Below are 20226 nucleotides of genomic sequence, written 5' to 3' on the forward strand. Positions count from 1 at the left end.
AGCCATGGAATTACGCTCTGCAGGCACAGGGGTCTGCTTATGGTGCAGACTTTAGTTCTGGAGCTGGTTCGCCTATTCAAGGAGGAGCGCCGAGGCCCGACCGTCCTCCTGGTGCCTCGCTCCGACTCTGCCGGGTTTCCAGCCTTTTGCGCACTTCCCGCGCAAAGTCTTGGTAGATCCCGGCTCCGCGAAATTTTGCATGATGGGTCCTGACAGTAGGCATTAAATTAAAATGACTCCTATTGAAAAAGTCAATTTTTGCACCAGGTTTATGTTTGCTCTAATGCTAATACTGTGCGGAATTGCACTTCCGCTAGTACCAGGTTTCTGTAATCTGGCTCGTAGGCGTCAGCCTGCATTCAAAGGAAACGGATTGGCTAACATGCATGAACTTTCAACCTGAATACGGTGGCTTCTAGGCCATGGTACCAGAGCCAACAAATTCACATTGCCAGCACACTGCATGCTAATTACAGATACTCTCCAGAAACTGCTTACAATTTGCAACGAGAACAAAACTGAAGAAAAAACATCACAATATTAAGGAACTGGCAAGCCCTGTGCGCATTTAGAAAAAAAGATTATTCCAGCAAGCTCAGCCTGATGTACATGAACAAAAGCCCAAACACGTTAAAGGCCTTTGTTGAAGCAATCATTCACAAAGGTAATATTGTCCTGTGAAGTTCTAAAAAATGACAGTCAAAGTGCAATTGCTTTTTTACAAAAGGGTGCATTAAAAGAACAGCTTGAAAAATGACCTGTGCGTTAATAGCGTATTGTAACCTGCTTGTTTAATCTCCTGCCGCTAGACACATTGATCGAGCTATGACGTGAACAACTGAAGGGAACATTAAAGGCGGTGGGATTCTTTTTAAACTCTCCAGTCTGACGGCTACACTTTAGATCTCCTTCGCAAGTTATCATTGATTTGGTCTAACACTGCGCCTCATTTGTGCGCGTGAAACTACCCGCTGATCTGCTCTAATACTAAACATATGGCTATGTTTCTCAACCCCTGGAAGAAGTCTGCACAGTGACCTTCTGACGGGTACCTTCATGGATGGAGGACGTAATCTCGATTTTGAACTGCAGATAGCCGCTGACGTGGTCCGCTGGGAGCCGCCGCCCCAGATTATAGCTCAGCACCTGCTCTCTGCAAAGGGTTAGAAAAGTAGTGTTTGAACATTTCAAAGAGTGGACACTTTCAATTCAACATATTTCAACCTGTTCATCTGATATCCTGATACTTGCACATTTGAGTCGTTTCATTACCCTCAGCTTGCTTTGCCAGTCGCAATCCCGCTGCCTTGTCTTGATTGCCGATGTACAACTAGTGGAGCTTTGTCCACCTTCCTGTGTGAGCCCAGGCCCACATGTGAATCATTACTGAACAAGAGGTGGTTGGGCGGCATTCATTGTCTGGATAGCACCTTTTCTCGGTTGCTTTCAGAAACTGCATTCTCTTTCTTCACACACATGACATTCACATTTCTGATAGATGACCACACGTCGCTCATCTTGTGCATCATCTCCAAATGTTTAAATGCACAGCAATCATGTCTCTCTCGAAATGTGTACATATGGGATACATTGCTGCTTTGTTATATGAGATTATGGGCTACATTGCTGCTATGTTCTATGAGATTATGGGCTACATTGCTGCTATGTTCTATGAGATTATGGGATACACTGTTATGTTCTATGAGGTTATGGGCTATATTGCTTCTATGTTCTACCTGATTATGGGATACGTTGCTGAAAATTCTATGAGATTATGGGCTACATTGTTGCTATGTTCTATGAGATTATGGGCTATATTGTTGCTATGTTCTATGAAATTATGGGATACACTGTTATGTTCTATGAGGTTATGGGCTACATTGTTGCTATGTTCTAGATTATGGGCTACATTGCTGCTATGTTCTATGAAATTATGGGATACACTGTGATGTTCTATGAGGTTATGGGCTACATTACTGCTATGTTCTTCGTGATTATGGGATACGTTGCTTTTAAATTCTCTGAGATTATGGGATACATTGCTGCTATGTTCTATGGGATTATGGGCTACATTGCTGCTAAATTCTATGAGATTATGGGATACATTGCTGCTACATTCTAAGAGATTATGGGCTACATTGCTGCTTAATTCTAGGAGATTAAGGGATACATTGCTGCTATGTTCTATCAGATTAAGGGCTACATTGCTGCTAAATTCTATGAGAGTATGGGATACATTGCTGTTATGTTCTATGATATTATGGGATACATTGCTGCAATGTACTATGGGATTATGGGCTACATTGCTACTATGTTCTATGCGATTATAGGATACATTTCTGCTATGTTCTACAAGATTATGGGTTACATTGCTGCTATGTTCTATGAGATTATGAGCTACATTGCTGCTATGCTCTACGTGATTATGGGTTACGTTGCTGTTAAATTCTCTGAGATTATGGGATACATTGCTGCTATGTTCTATGAGATTATGGGCTACATTGCTGCTAACCTCGATGAGATTATGGGATACATTTCTGTTATGTTCTATGAGATTATGGGATACATTGCTGCTATGTGCTATGAGATCATGGGCTACATTGCTGCTATGTTCTATGAGATTATAGAATACATTGCTGCTATGTTCTACGAGATTAGGGGATACATTGCTGCTATGTTCTATGTGATTATGGACTACATTGCTGCTATGTTATATGTGATTATGGGATACATTGCTGTTAAATGCTATGAGATTATGGGATACATTGCTGCTATGTTCTATGAGATTATGGGCTACATTGCTGCTAAATTCTTGGAGATTTTGGCATACAATTCTGCTATGTTCTATGAGGTTAGGGGCTACATTGCTGCTATGTTCTATGATATTATGGGATATGTTGCTGCTATGTTCTATCAGATTAAGGGTTACATTGCTGCTAAATTCTATGAGAGTATGGGATACATTGCTGTTATGTTCTCTGATATTATGGGATACATTGCTGCAATGAACTATGGCATTATGGGCTACATTGCTACTATGTTCTATGTGATTATAGGATACATTGCTGCTATGTTCTACAAGATCATGGGTTACATTGCTGCTATGTTCTATGAGATTATGAGTTTCATTGCTGCTATGTTCTACGTGATTATGGGATACATTGCTGTTCAATTCGATGAGATTATGGGGTACATTGCTGCTATGTTCTATGAGATTATGGGCTATGTTGCTGCTACATTCTATGAGATTATGGGATAGATTGCTGATGTGTTCTATGAGATTATGGGCTACATTGCTGCTAAACTCGATGAGATTATGGGATACATTTCTGTTATGTTCTTTGAGATTATGGGATACATTGCTGCTATGTTCTATCAGATTAAGGGTTACATTGCTGCTAAATTCTATGAGATTATAGGATACATTGCTGCTATGTTCTACAAGATTATGGGTTACATTGCTGCTATGTTCTATGAGATTATGAGCTTCATTGCTGCTATGTTCTACGTGATTATGGGATACATTGCTGTTAAATTCGATGAGATTATGGGGTACATTGCTGCTATGTTCTATGAGATTAAGGGTTACATTGCTGCTAAATTCTATGAGAGTATGGGATACATTGCTGTTATGTTCTATGATATTATGGGATACACTGCTGCAATGTACTATGGGATTATGGGCTACATTGCTACTATGTTCTATGCGATTATAGGATACATTGCTGCTATGTTCTACAAGATTATGGGTTACATTGCTCCTATGTTCTATTAGATTATGAGCTTCATTGCTGCTATGTTCTACGTGATTATGGGATACATTGCTGTTAAATTCGATGAGATTATGGGCTACATTGCTACTATGTTCAATGCGATTATAGGATACATTGCTGCTATGTTCTACAAGATCATGGGTTACATTGCTGCTATGTTCTATGAGATTATGAGCTTCATTGCTGCTAAATTCTACGTGATTATGGGATACCTTGCTGTTAAATTCGATGAGATTATGGGGTACATTGCTGCTATGTTCTATGAGATTATGGGCTATGTTGCTGCTACATTCTATGAGATTATGGGATAGATTGCTGATGTGTTCTATGAGATTATGGGCTACATTGCTGCTAAACTCGATGAGATTATGGGATACATTTCTGTTATGTTCTATGAGATTATGGGATACATTGCTGCTATGTTCTATCAGATTAAGTGTTACATTGCTGCTAAATTCTATGCGATTATAGGATACATTGCTGCTATGTTCTACAAGATTATGGGTTACATTGCTGCTATGTTCTATGAGATTATGAGCTTCATTGCTGCTATGTTCTACGTGATTATGGGATACATTGCTGTTAAATTCGATGAGATTATGGGATACATTGCTGTTATGTTCTATGATATTATGGGATACATTGCTGCAATGTACTATGGGATTATGGGCTACATTGCTACTATGTTCTATGCGATTATAGGATACATTGCTGCTATGTTCTACAAGATTATGGGTTACATTGCTGCTATGTTCTATTAGATTATGAGCTTCATTGCTGCTATGTTCTACGTGATTATGGGATACATTGCTGTTAAATTCGATGAGATTATGGGGTACATTGCTGCTATGTTCTATGAGATTATGGGCTACGTTGCTGTTACATTCTAAGAGATTATGGGATAGATTGCTGATGTGTTCTATGAGATTATGGGCTACATTGCTGCTAAACTTGATGAGATTATGGGATACATTTCTGTTATGTTCTATGAGATTATGAGATACATTGCTGCTATGTTCTATGAGATCATGGGCTACATTGCTGCTAAATTCTATGAGATTATGGGATACATTGCTGCTATGTTTTATGATATTATGGGATATGTTGCTGCTATGTTCTATCAGATTAAGGGTTACATTGCTGCTAAATTCTATGAGAGTATGGGATACATTGCTGTTATGTTCTATGATATTATGGGATACATTGCTGCAATGTACTATGGGATTATGGGCTAAATTGCTACTATGTTCTATGCGATTATAGGATACATTTCTGCTATGTTCTACAAGATTATGGGTTACATTGCTGCTATGTTCTATGAGATTATGAGCTACATTGCTGCTATGTTCTACGTGATTATGGGATACATTGCTGTTAAATTCGATGAGATTATGGGGTACATTGCTGCTATGTTCTATGAGATTATGGGCTACGTTGCTGCTACATTCTATGAGATTATGGGATAGATTGCTGATGTGTTCTATGAGATTATGGGCTACATTGCTGCTAAACTCGATGAGATTATGGGATACATTTCTGTTATGTTCTATGAGATTATGGGATACATTGCTGCTATGTTCTATGAGATCATGGGCTACATTGCTGCTATGTTCTATGCGATTATAGAATACATTGCTGCTATGTTCTACGAGATTAGGGGATACATTGCTGCTATGTTCTATGAGATTATGGGCTACATTGCTGCTAAACTCGATGAGATTATGGGATACATTGCTGCTATGTTCTATGAGATCATGGTCTACATTGCTGCTATGTTCTATGAGATTATAGAATACATTGCTGCTATGTTCTACGAGATTAGGGGATACATTGCTGCTATGTTCTATGAGATTATGGACTACATTGCTGCTATGTTCTATGTGATTATGGGATACCATTGCTATTCAATTCTATGAGATTATGGGATACATTGTTGCTATGTTCTATGAGATCATGGTCTACATTGCTGCTATGTTCTATGAGATTATAGAATACATTGCTGGTATGTTCTACGAGATTAGGGGATACATTGCTGCTATGTTCTATGAGATTATGGACTACATTGCTGCTATGTTCTATGTGATTATGGGATACCATTGCTATTCAATTCTATGAGATTATGGGATACATTGCTGCTAAATTCTATGAGATTATGGGATACATTGCTGCTATGTTCTATGATATTATGGGATACGTTGCTGCTATGTTCTATGAGATTATGAGCTACATTGCTGCTATGTTATATGAGATTATGGGATACTGTTTTTTAGATGGAATTTTGTCATTATATGTGTCAGTTTTTGGATATCAATTAATTGAAATATTAAATGTGTTTTTAATACAATATATATATTTCTATAAAAATGACTATTTCAAATGGTTGAACTTTGTGATGTATGATGGTGCATACTATGCAAAATATCTAGGAGACCTGCAACTAGTGGTCCCAATGCTTTGTACCTTAATATTGAAGGTCAAGTCTCTATGTCCTAACAACCTTTGTTGGTGTTAGTATAACACATTAACAATAAGTATTTGACAATTATTGTTAAATGAGTAATTGGCCACATGGAGAATGGGTGTTCTCTATGAATGTTTTTCCCTGTTGTCCGTGTATTTCCATGGTACCTTTGCGTATCTATGATAATTGGTACTACACTCCAGCTTCAGACCAATGCCCCACTCCTTGGCATCAATAGGATTCCGCGGTAACTTTTTGCCGACAATATTATACTAATTTCCATGACCTTTTCAGGCATAAAGAAACAATATTAGGAAATCAAACATGCCACCCCCAGAAAGTGAAGACATTAAGGTCCTAGTGTTGGACAATCGGAACTTTGTTATCTCCAATGTTCCCAAACCAGTGAAGAACGGACCTAGAGACGCACTCCATAGTAAAGTTCTGGCCTGGCTACGTGCACGAACGGGACCAGGTGTAGTGCGTTCCTCCGATTTGAAATTCCTGCGCAGAATTAACCTGGCCAATTGGTGCTCCCAAAGGAATAGTGACTGTATTGTGGCAGGATGTGGAGCTGGTACCTACCCTGCCTATGTATATGAAATTGTGTAAATACCTGCCTATGGGCTCTACTAATCTGGAGCTTATTATCTGATGTTGTTACTATTTGTAAGCCAGAGCTTCTTCCTCTCCTATGTACCAATGGGCCTTTCTAATTCTTTATGATGTTAGTGTGATACTTAATTATTTTACCAATGTTATTTTCTCCTTATTTCATTTCCGTTGATACTTTACTGTTAATATTTTTTGTTGTATTTATTATATTTATACTGTTAGTAAGTTCTGTTTTTTGTGTAGCGCTCTGAGGCCTAAGGGTTTGTAGCGCTTTATAAGAAAATAAAAAATACAAAATATGCATCTTTCAATGACAGTTCCAAAAGTAGCGCCTTGTTATAAATTGCACAAAGACAAAGTCAGTGATTTCTTTCACCCACCTCGAAGAAAGCTGCCTAGGTTGATGCTGCCCCTGGATAGAATAGCAATAGGGCAGGTTGCAATGTACAACCACCGAGCCATAGGTTTCACACGCAATTGTACATGGGAGGACCAACTTATAAAATCAAACTTAATTTTAGAAAGAACAAGTAAGGCAATCACAAAATGTACTCTATCACGTGCTAATGGGGTACTCTCTCCGTCCATCAATACTCATGAAACGCAGGCGAGGTCAGGAGCTGTGCATGGATCAGAAGTATGGGGATATTCTAAGACAATCCATTTGGCAGTTAAAGAAATCAACCCCAAATATACACCTACATATCAAAATGAAGGAAAAAAACACAGACAGAAGAAATGCAGCTAAACCCGTTGCTTTATTGGACCCGCCTATGGACTTGCAGGACCGTGCAAACCACAGAGAAGCGTTATTGGACCCGCTGCACAGGAAGGCGGGCAATTTCGGATGTGCGGCATAAGGTCCTTTTTCGTTAGCTTCTGAAGAGAATCCCTTTTATTTAGATCTGAATCTAACGCCTGAATTCGATCTATTTATTGGATTTTGATACATAAAAGACATTTGTTCAGGCACTCCTGATTTTCCCTATACTGAAGATGCAAACAAATCAAAACCAAGCACTTAATAGAAAGCACCATCTTGTGCAAGAGTGGCCCACTTGGTAATAAGCTGCAGTCCTGCCTCTTGTCTCCTTGTCTTGCCTCTAACAGAATAAATCAAGTATTTAGCCAAGGGACCACCAATCTAGAAACGGGATTGGCAGAATCAATAGATTTAGTCTATCACGTATAGATCACGTGCAGCTTCGAATTCCCAATAAATTTGATGTTATGGGTAAAAGACTGCCGTAAGGTTTACATGCTAAAAATCATTAAAATACTTCACGAAAAGACAAATGCTGTTCTGCCATTTCTGGACATCTGAGATTCATTCCATTGCATTGACAGGCTAGGCCACCAATTGCAACTAAGTCGCACACAAATGTCACCTTTCAATGAATCTTAATGCAAATTCATAATGCAAAAAACATACAAAAGTAAGGAAACATTCCAACATCCCTAAAGCAGATACGTATTCATACACTTTCACCATCTACCACTGCACAGGCCAGGTGTTACTGCACAGTTGCTAGGCTCTTAAAAGCAGCAACTCTTCTTCACCATCCCAATTCCTTGCCAGGCGCAAATATCTTTTTTTCACTTTCTCTTCTTTCTCTACCTGGACCCCAACCACTCAGTGGGCCTAAGTACAAATCTGGCGGTGCAGGAAAAACAGTGGTAATGCAGTGTTAACTCTGTCACCACTGCAGTACCGTTGCATTACTGCACCGCCGTGCTACAACTTTGGTAGTGGGATGGAGGAACACCAAAATGTTGGAGGTAATTCTGCTGCCTTACTGACAAAAATCATCAAAATCCCCAAGGAGTCCTATGAACGTGTAATCGGGCAGTAACTCCGCCTGACCAAGAGGCATTAGCAGTGATTCCGTTTGGCAGTATTCCAACAGATTTGCCACCAGAATACTGCCGCATTTGTAATCAGGCCCACTGTCTTTCTTGGTAAGACCAACCACCCTGGGCGTCTTTGGAAATTCATGTGACTGGAAATTAAATAAAGCTTATTTAAAAAAAAAGAATGGTGACAAATATTATTTGACCAGCCATCAAATTCTTTAAACCAGAAGTAAATGATCTCTTTGTGTGTGCTTGCCCAGCTATAGTTATACAAATCTGTATTAAATTAAAGGGCTCTAGTCTCTTCCTGCATTTAGAAGATGCAGTGTCTTTCTTGGAGAGGAATACAGATCCCAGTCCATGCAAACTTCATATCGCTCTATTGTGCTGTTAACACCTGATCCGATCCGGCCAGCAGTGTTAAGGCCATTAGCACCGCCCGGGTTACCAAAGCGGCAACCCGGGGTGCTAAGAAAAGGTTTTTCATTCCTACAATGGGACGCGTGCAGCGTCGCGTCCCATTGTGCAATGGAAAATCGTATACCAACAAGGCCACCACGGAAAAGGAAGGCGGGGCTCTGTACAGAGCCACTCTTCCCTTTCCATGGCGGCCATTCTGCGCAGAGAGGAAGGTGCGGCTGCAAGTGCCGCTGCAGCCGCAATAAGGTAAATTGGTGGCCGAGGGGGATTAAACATAGGAAAGGGGACGGGGGATAGATGGCGGCTTGGAACGCGGGCTTACACTGGCTGTTCAAGCCACCATTTCTAACCACCTGATTGGCTAGCTCTCCCCACCCGGGTGCTAGTTTTCTTTATAGCATGTCAATGCCTGGGACTGGGCATGACTGGGTTATGAGAGGCAATGAATACTTTTATCAAATGCTATTTTATATACTATGGATGCAGCAGGAGCTATACAGGAATCATTATTTCCTAATTAGCAGAATCCCATTAACTCACATGATGGATTGAGCAAGAGGCTGTCAAGGAAAACACATCATTTATAAATCTCATCTTTCCAGATATGTGGAGCTATTGGGAGGTACGGTTGGAAGGGAGCTGAAAGCGTCTCAGGCATGCAGTGCCACACGAATCTCCTTTTTGCATTTTGCACTAACACACGTGTTGCTGGCACTTTGCTGTTGAAGCGAGTAGACTAGTATGGGCCTAGTGATCCTTTAGGGGCAAACAGACACTCCCCAGCTGATTGCTGCAGTACCTAAGCACTGATGCATAAAACAATATGTGTTGCAATTCTTCTCTCACATTCAGGTGCAGTGACAAATCCTAGTGTAGGCATTAGATAGACATTTGCCAAACACTGCCATAATATGCCGGGGTACTAACACCATTTAAGAGCTGTTGCCATCTTATGGGAAGGTACTGCCATTATGGCAGTGCCTGGAAAAAGCCAATCCCATGCCAACACAAAAGCAAAAACTGTTGGCTTTGTCAATGTGTGTTGACATTTGATTGGTAAACTGCTCCCTGGTATTAAAAGAACGGCAGAGCCCCAGAGCGGCAGCTGAAGAATAGGCATAAGAACTGGCACAGGATGTGTCTCGATGCTGGATGGGTATCTCCTAGGACTAGGGATGGGTGAATGACCACTGTCAAAACGAAATTGGAAAGATTTGCCACCAATTCCGTTTTTTTGGCAGAGCAGATTTTTAGCAACCTCACGCCTTTTATTTATTTTTTTTCAGGATATTATTTTCCTGAAATGTTGTGGGCTTTTTGGCAGAAACATTTTGTGGCCCCTAAAAACGAAATGTCGGAAAAATGAATATTCAGTCAAAAAAACATGAAATTAAATTTGTTGTTGAAATATACGTTTCCTCAAAATAATTTGCACCTCCTAAAAAATTAATTTTGAGAGGAAAAAAATGAAATTAAAGGTTGGAAAAAGCATAAAACGGACAAGTTTGATCTCCATAAAAAAGTGTCCAAGCAGGTGAATTTTGATTGGACTTTGCCAATTTATCCCCGGAATTTGCCAATATGAGCACATGTAGTCTGTCCTGGTAGCAAAGAAACCCACCGCTGTTACAGAATTTGACGACATTCTGGGAACCTCTTTGGGGGCTATTCAATTCAGCTACGTGGCCGGTCCAGCCCATTCCGGATGTAAGTACTTCTCAAGAAAGATGGAGAGAGTTTGTTATTATAATTGTCACATTGGAAAAACCCAATCTTGCTAAATCGTTTCTCTGTGATTTCTCTCCTCTGAAAACCTCGTTTGCTAGGTTGATATAGAATGTCTCCTTTCAGTTCTTCCCGCTCAGCTCTTACCCTGAGAGGGGTATACAGCTGACCACTGGTGGGTTGACCATCATTGCGCCTGCATGGGTTTTTAGTGCAATGGTACATTTTAGCAAAGGTGGTCCAGAGGTCTCTTAAAGAGATCTTTGGTCGGCCACTTCTGAAAATCCCAAGATTAGATGTTCAGCTTATGGCCCACTATCACCCGTCGCGCAAAGTTTCATTCTTGCGATGCGTGATGACGAGGATGGTCCATTCTCTACTGCAGGACTGCCTTGATGTGGGGGGTAGGGGAAGGTTCATTCAAGTAATACAGGGAGGTTTTGGGGGAATTGTATGAGACTGGATTTGGGTATAATGATCATCGCTTGGCTTTGGATTTTGGTCAATATCATGTTGGAACGATCAGCGTCTTTTGACGCTATTGACCAGAGAGGGCTGTTGTGCAACCGAAGGTTTTGCAGGGTCTACTTCACACGGGGAAGCCCTGTTTTTACAGGGTAACCCTCAGCGTGTTGAAATTAATCCTCATATGCCATCTTCAAGGATGTTTCTTTTTGGGCAACCAGAGGGGCCGGATCAATCCACCTTCATAGTAATTATATTTAGTAATGTCACTGGAGATAATAGATGAATCTGTGGTGTATGTCTTCTCTCAGGCAGGGTCTGGCAGGTGCTGTTTATACAAAAGAGGAAAAAGCATGGCACTTTACTTTCCAAACATGGAGGTCCGTCTTTCAGACGAGGCATAATTTCTGCATGAGCTTGTCATAGTGTTGACCGAGGTTGCGGTACAGGTTTGGAATCTACATAAATACATTTTGAATATGATCAATGTACTTAAGGAGCATAATCTAGGCAGCTTCAGTTTGAATTTCCAGTGTTGGGCGGTTTCGATCGACCACCTGTTTGGATACGGGTGCAACTGATGAACATTACACACTGATAGATCTGTCATACTGGCAGACACATCACATTTGTAAGCACTTAGCTATTTACATTCAAACTTTTTGGATAGGACCACATTTAATTGAAAAAAATGAATTAACATGTGGGTATTTAATTTATAAAACTGCATTTTGTTCAATGCATAGTGTTATCAAAACTAATACCATTTGCTAGTCTTCGTTGCATGTTCACATATATCTTGAACTGCAGAGAAACAAGGGTTATCATTTAGTGCCTTTTTTTCAAGGTTTTGCAAATATTTATGAATGGAGGACATTGTTTTCAGTATTGTTTTTAACAGCTTTTTCACTTTTTTGTACTTATTTCATTAACGGGTTTCGCGGGTTAACCCCCCAATCTGCTTGTAACTTCATGGACATGAACTTCAACCCCCCAATCTGCTTGTATTTCTGGTGGGTCTGCTACAGCCACAGAACCGTACCTTATAATTAGACTCATTTTTATGTATTGCGTCTATTTACATTTTCTGTAATAATCATTTGTTAATATACAAGTGAAACTTTTTCCTGAATCTCATAACAGCTTTTATATTCATTTTGGGGTTTTTCGAAAGCATGTCAATGTACAGTTCAACATATCGACCACTAGGTGGCGATCAGTAATGACAATTGTATTTCATTTGGTTAATTTATTTATTGTTAATTTGTAATGCGCCTATACACAAGTGTTTCGAGGCGCAGCAAGGCATGGAGGGGTGGGGGGAAGGAGGAATGTAGCGATCCTAATAGGCTATGGGACATTCAGATCGTGCAAGTGCAGTAGCGAGAAGGGCAAGGGGGAAGGAAGGTGGGGAAGTGCAGGAGCTGGGTAGAAGGGACCATGAGAAAGAGAGTGTCAGGAAGGCAAGGTGGACAGGGTCAGGGGGAAGAAGACAAGGAGGGGGGTCCACAACTAAGTTCAAGTAAAGAGGCTGAAGGGCTACAAAGGTGCAAGCTGATCAGCTAATTGTGGGTGGGGGGCCTGTGAGGGCAAGTGCCAGATAAGAGTTGGGAGGGAAGGGAACGAGAGAATAAGTGGAGTGGTAGACTGGGAAGGGGAGGGCCTGGCGCCCTGTGAGACTCTGAAGGAGCCAGGCCACCCGTCTCAGGCCGAGGGGACATTAGCAGGGGGGGAGGCGGGGGGAGGAAGAAGAGAAAAGGAAGGTCTCGAGGAGCTTCTGGAACTTAAGGAGATCCGGCTCAAGTCCGAGAGGGGCAGGGAGGCGATTCCAGAGGGAGGCACCTGCGGAAGAGAGAGGTCTACCCCCTGACCTCCCCTCCACCCCCACTCTCGGCTTGGAAAAACGTCTGATTTGCAGAGTTAGGTGCTAGAGGAGCGAAGGGCTCTAGTGGGGAGGTATTCAGGGAATAAATATGGACCAGTTTATGGTCTGTTTATACCAATGAGTTGGAATGTCGATCTTCATTTGGAGATCAATAGACATACATCAGAATTTTCCAGTTCATTTGACCCTGTTAACAAGGTACTTTGACTTCTGTGGCTTCTGTTCTTTAATGCTCCTATAGCCATAGACCACTGATCTTTTGTAAGTGAGAAACCACTATACATAGACCCGCCAGTGGACTTCTCAAATGCTGACCCACAAGCCACACAGGCTTCCACTGGCTACAGAATCCCTTCAACCTTGCTTTTAGGGCATGCGCATTTCTGAAAGCTCTGTATTGAAAGCAGCAATTTGCGCCACCATCGTGGGGGCCAACCATGGGCTTCGATCCACAGAGCCGTACCTTCTTGCCTGCAGCGCACATCACTGTGAATTCTGCAGTGAACGCCAAGGCCTACAGCAAAGGCAGAGATGCTCCTTTATCTGTTCAAGACGTACCTTTGCACACTCCACTGCCATCTCTTCTAGTACGTGTGACTGCAGGCTTCACTATAAGAAAAGAAGGTGGCGGTGTCCATGAGGAGTGGGTGACGAGGCACCTGTGTCATAGGCCCGCAAGCCATTAGTCCTATGTGGAGAGGAGGCAGTGCGGTACGGCCAGTTTATGCGCACCTCTCAATGCATTTATAGGTTTTTATTAGGTAGTTCACTCAGATTCAAAGGATTCGGCAAAAATGACCGAATCCAATTTACCTACCTCAGCAAAAGACCTAATATACATACCACAATAAGTTTGAACTACCAAAAGCTCAATTGTGGTTTGTATATTAGGTCTTTTACTGGGGTAGGTAGAAAGAAAACACAAAGGCTGCGGGGGTGTCCCCCGCAACACCCCGCTCATTATACCATACAGTAAAGTGAGGGGGGGTTGCAGGGACACCCCTGCAGCTGACCCGCTCAAAAGAAGAAAAAAAACAAAAGAAAAGAAAAATCTGTGGGGGCTGTTGGGGTGTCCCCTGCAACACCCCGCTCACTATACTGCACAGTATAGTGAGCGGGGGTTGTGGGGGACACCCCTGCAGCTGACCTGAATTTTATTTTAAATGAAGAATAAAAAAGGACCATGCGGCGCCGGTTCCCAATCACCAATCACGGAAGTGAAAGGGAACCTGCATCGCAGGGACACAGCGCATCGCGATGAAAAGTAAGGGGCTGGGGGTGTGTTGGGGTGTGGGCAGGGGTGGGGGAGTGGGCAGAGGTTAGTGATGGTATGGATTTGGGGTTGTTTTACTACGAATGTCCGCATGAGAAATGTACGAACATTTATATATAACGTACATTTCTCATGCAGTCATTTCCGTCACTGACATTTCTGCGGCGGTAAAACAACCCCAGTTCGATTCAAAGCCACCATGGAGTGTGGAAGGACAGGGAAGGGGACCACACAACAGCAGGGAGAGAAGCAGTTTGGTTGCCGACCGCCCTCCGGTAACAGACTGAGGGAAGACGCAGTTTGATTGCCGACTGCCCTCCGGCGACAGACCGAGAGGACAGAACAAGCAGTAAGGAGTAGAAGGAGAGAAGTCATGAATTCTGATGGAAGATCGCCATCCTTTCCATGCTGCATTGATGGTAAAAGATTGTGATGGTGACGCCAGTGCTTGGCCAGTTGCCATGGAAGAAGGGTGTGTCTTAGGCTTCTGACTGACAACAGAAATGGTAGTAAGGTTCGGGGTGTATGTGGGAGACTCACGACTGAAGGCCACATGAATGAGGTGTGCCTTCACTGGAACTTAAGGTAACCAGTGTCAGTCTTGGGTGGGACTGAAGACCGCTCCAAAGAGAGGAGCCATCTTCATGGAGGGTTCTACCTCTGACTCTGTAGTAGCCTGAAAGGGAAAGACTTACCGTGTGTCAAGCTGACGAAAACCCTAATACTCTAATATGACAAACTAATAAGATGTTCCAGAATATTCCATAGGTGCTGAGAAGCATGAAGAAATGCCCTCTTGGCACTAGGCAAAAAGATTCCAAAAGATATCTCTAAAAGTGTCCACTAGTCAGTGGTGGAAGTGGGCGGCAGCGGGCTCCTCTTCTTTTTTTAATTTAGATTTACCATTCCTATACTTTTCTTTTAAAAAGAAACCATTCGGAAAGGTTTCGTTTTAAAATAAAAGTGTAGCAAGAAGTTGAAACGTACACTTTCAGTGCACTGCACAGGACGTTTCCTTAAAGAGCAGCCACATGAGTGTTGGAGTTTTTATTGTGCATGGGAGGGGCGCAGCAATAGGGTCTGTGGGGAGCGGTGCAGGCCTTTGGGGAACATAGCTCCACTACTTCTTTTCGTACACTTTGACCACTGCCCGTAGTGCAAGATATCAAGCAGCAAATCATGAGGGATCCCTATTACTCGGAACCTGTGATCTCATGGATCACTTCCTGGAAGGTGGCCAATGGCATGGCTGTGATGCTCCTTCGATTTGTTGCCCTCATCTGTCATTCAGTTATATCCCCTCCCACTTCTCCCTCCACACTGTTGTCAATCTCATTTGATGGGGTGATTGTTCAGAATGGGAAGCAATTCAACCTCTCTCTCAAAAAACACGTGTTACATAAGGACTAAGTATGGAGTGGCATAAAGTACCAAAGCCAGCGCTTTAAGTAGGCCGGGGCTTGCTGGAGCAGAGCCCTGGCAGTCTCCAAAAAACGGAAGTTCAGACAGGGCTCCCTGATGTCCCACCACTATTGGGTATATGACACAACAAATATCACCGGTTTGCAATTCAAAGGTTAAATAATAATATTTCTACCAAATGTGTAGCCTAGGTCTAACTTGCCTTCAAACAATCTAACTAAACCCTTGTGGATGTTCTATCCCTAGTCAGCGCTGATGCTCTGCTTATTTAGGGTGATGGTAAAGAGAGGATTCCAGCCCTTAACTCTATCTAATCACCATTAGTTTTTAGAGAAATAACATTTACTAGAAATGTGTGCTGTTTGCTTTGCAAATTAAAAATATTTACCTTTCTCTGTTTTCTTTGATCTGCATATTCACACTTTTTCTTAAAAATAATTTGTACAGAACAAGTAGAGGATTGCTCCATTTCAATTTATAAAAAAGTGTGCACTGTCTACCGGTGTTCACAACAAAACACTTTGTACCCACGTCTGATTTGGGGTGCAGTGTTTGTTCTTAAGCAAAGAAACCTTGTCATCCAATTTGGTAGCAAGGTATTGTGTTAAAAACAATTACTTTCATCTGTTGCCCCGGTTTTGTTGCCCAGGGTCATATCTGGCCTACCAGTTTCGGTGGTGTTATGGTCATTTACCAATTTTCTTCAGGGCCACAGAGTGTGGTGTCATGCTGTCACAAAAGAGAGTATATCTCTGCACACCCCACCTGCAGATAAGACAAAAGGAGGGAGGGGAATAAATATAAACAAGGTAAGGAGATGTGTTATCATCTTCCATGTTGTTACATTGATTGGTAAATTTCGTGCCCCAGTTGCTTTGCTTACCCTTATCTCTCTGTTGTCTCGGATTCAGGGGTAGATACAGTGATTCTTAAATTATTGTCGGATGCAGGTTAGTCACTGCATTCCAATGCAACCTGCAAGTGCAAAGGTTGCTGTGGAAAGCATAGTTTTACACGTAATCCGTGTATACATTCTTTGGTTCAAATTGATTTTATCTAGTGTACGCTAGTAAATGCACATGTCCATGTTGGGCAGCGGTGCCTGATACATCGTGCCGGTTGTTAGACTCGCCATATCTTCAAGAAGGGGGCCGTACCTGCTTGGTCTGGTTGCAAATGGAGATTAGTTGTTCCCTCGCATCTGCGGGATGTTCTCGCATACCGGGAGTGCTCCCGGTGTCTGTTTTCTTTCCGCATACATTTCCGTATGCGTCATGTACGCGCATGCGTATTAAGAGTCCTGTTGTCAAAGAGCTGGATGAGGGACTACGGGATGGTGTCAGCAAGACACCATCTTGGGAAGGTGTTTTTCACGTGCCATCCAATTGGGTACCCTGTTTCTATTGATCAGAATCCTGCCCACTGTTATGTTGGTGTGCTCAGGGACAAAAAACTATTGATTGTCTTGATATCCTCTATACCCTCATTTCGAGTCCTTTTGGTTTTTTGTGGAAAGAGGGATCTAAGTCAATATCTATTCCAACAGAGATGCATCCTGTGGCTATGTCTGCACATTCCACCCAAGGCCAGTCTGATCTTGGCTCATCCAGGCTGTGAGTCTGTTTTGTACCCTTATTGCTACCTAGAGCGACATGGGTTTCTGAGTTAAGTGGTAGTCCACCGATAGCTAGTTGATGATGGGGGGGTATGCCTATCTGTATGGGATGTATCCATAGATAGACCAGATGGCTAAGTACAGTATAGCACCCTCATGTATGTAGGTGCATTCACATGTTATCATGAGGTCTGGGCTTTATAGTTTTGCCAGGTTCTGCCAGCAGGTCTGTTCGGTTAGCCCTATGCGGTCTGTTTTGAGGCAGAAAATCCACAGTTCTTTACGTTTGTATAGAAGATTATGTATATTTCCGCCTCTCTTGGGGATGGTCAGTTTTTCAATAATGGTCCTGGTGAATTCAGTGGGGCCATGTTTTTGGACACGTAATGTCCTACCATGGGAGCAGTCAATTTCTTAGTGTGGATACATGATCTGTGTTCTGCAAGTCATGTTTTGATTGGGTGTGTGGTCATGCCCACATATCGTAGTCCACATGGGCATGTGATCAAATATATGACATTGCTGCTGTTGCAGTTAGTCAATGTTTTCTGAGTCCATGGAAAGTGCCACCCAATTTCAATGGTTGTAGTTCTGGTTGTGTTAGGGCAAGCACTGCACTGTCCACATGGTTTGCGTCCTGTGCGAGTGAATTGATTCCACAGCATAGTGGAGTGTGTTCCCTTGGTTCTTTGTAGGTTTCGATATGTACATCTCGTAGATTTCTTCTCCGTTTCATTGCGAATATTGGTTTTTCCAGTGCTGTTTCGCCAACATTAAGAATTGGCCATCATTTCAAGATTTCTTTTTTCAATTTGTTTGTCATTAATGAGAAACTTAGGACTGCTGTGATTTTTTCCAGCTCAGTCCTACCCTCATGTTGTTCCAATGTAGTCTCCACATGGATGTTATTAGCTCTTTTTCGGGCTTGCCTGATGATGCATTTGGGATGCCCACAGGCTTTAAATTTTGCAGCTAAGTGGCCAGACTGGTTGTCGTAGTCAAGTGTGTTAGAACAGCTTTTACGATACCGGAGGAATTGTTCGAAGGGTAGATTATGCCTCAGACTGGTGGGATGGTAGCTGTCAAATAATAACAATGCATTTCGGTCTGTGGGTTTATTGAACACTTTGCTGGAAATCATTCCATTACTTATCTGGAGGTGTAGATCTAGGAAGTGTATAGAATCCTTGCTGTGTGTTTCAGAAAATGTTAGAAATCTGTTCTGTTCATTCAGCCATACCATGAAATTTCCAAGGTCATCCTCATTCCCATTGAATACCATCAGGACATCATCTATATTTCTAGACCACATTTCTGTTTTTGCTGTCCAAGGATTAGGTGTACCATAGATGATTCTGTCTTCAAAGTCTGCCACGTATAGGTTGGCTAGACCTGGTGCAAATGTAGCACCCATCGCGGTACCTGATATTTGTTCGAAGAATGAGTCTTCATGTAGAAAGAAGTTCTTGTTCAGAGCAATTTCTGCCAGTTGCATGACTAGAGTTACTGGTGTTTCCATTGGTGGGGTTTTGTTTCTCAACACCTTTTTGACCACTTGTAGGGTCGCCATTTGTGGTATTATGGTATACAGCGCCTCTATGTCTAGGGTAACCAAGAGCTGTGATTCATGATTAAATGGTCGGTTCTTGATCAGACGGAGAACAGCTGTTGTGTCCTTCAGGTAGGATTTCATTTTGCAAACTTCAGGTTTGAGGAAGATATCCACGAACTGTGATAAGGGTTCTAGGATGGATACTATTCCCGATAAAATTGGTCTTCCAGGTGGAGGTGTTACGCCTTTGTGTACCTTAGGCAAGGCATAAAACGCTGGGTTTCTCACTGATTTTGGGTTGAATAATTCATATTCATTGTAGTTTATGTGTCCCTCGGCACTGGCTTCTTCTAGGATGGGAAGTATTAGTTGGTGAATACTTTCTGTGGGGTCATTCCCAAGTTGTTGATAGCTAGTGCGGTCTCCAAGAAGATCCATCACAATTTCTTTGTAATCCACAGTGTTCATGATAACAGTTGCTCCCCTCCTTGTCTGCTGATTTAATGGTTGTTATAATTGGGTCTTTGCTCTTGTTCCATTTCTTCCAGTTTCTTAAAGATGGCTTTTTCAAACGACACTGATTCAGGAGTGATTCCGTTTGGTGGTGGGTAGTAGGTGGACTTGCCCTTCAGATTGGTTGCACATTTTTCGTTCCTTGTCATGATATTGCCAAAGAATTGTTTGAGGCTTATCTTCCTGATTAGCTGTGCCAGCTCAATTCTGGTTTGAAACGGATCATGGGTGGCTGTGGGTACAAAAGATAGACCTCTTTCTAGCAGTTTGTATTGATCGCGATTGGGTCTATAGCTGGATTAATTCATCACGAGGGACATGTAGCAAGGGTCACTCGTTGTAGCCTGGGGTCTCTGTATGTCATTATCTTCAGGTTTAGGGGGTCTCCTATTCCCTTGATTTGTTATATTGGCGGTATATTCCATCCGCGGCCCTTGCTCCGTGTCACCCATGGTGATTGATTCTGTCATTGTTGTTGCCAGTGTCCTCATCCTTTGTTCTTTATTTTCCCCTGTCCTCTGTTGAAAAAAGGAGGGATTTGATTTGTGTTCCTGCCCGTATTGCTTGGTAGGGTGAAGCCCACATTCCTATTAGTCTGATTGCTTCCAGAGCCACTCGCACTTGACGTGCTTGGTCCACTCCCGCTCGAGCTT

The 20226-nt window shown here is 42.2% G+C and overlaps 1 protein-coding gene across 9 annotated transcripts in view; it reads right to left on the reverse strand.

Moving 5' to 3' along the window:
- Positions 1 to 20226, reverse strand: part of HECW2 (HECT, C2 and WW domain containing E3 ubiquitin protein ligase 2) — a 1520428-nt gene that overhangs the window by 340646 nt on the left and 1159556 nt on the right. For all 9 annotated transcript variants that reach the window (XM_069615717.1, XM_069615714.1, XM_069615715.1 and 6 more), the window contains one exon: positions 1053 to 1153. In XM_069615717.1, the coding sequence (XP_069471818.1) occupies positions 1053 to 1153 (101 nt within the window). The remainder of the gene's footprint in view (positions 1 to 1052; positions 1154 to 20226) is intronic.

This window comes from Ambystoma mexicanum, chromosome 9 (genome assembly GCF_040938575.1).
Source record: "Ambystoma mexicanum isolate Mex_15411 chromosome 9, UKY_AmexF1_1, whole genome shotgun sequence".
Classification (NCBI taxonomy): domain Eukaryota; kingdom Metazoa; phylum Chordata; class Amphibia; order Caudata; family Ambystomatidae; genus Ambystoma; species Ambystoma mexicanum.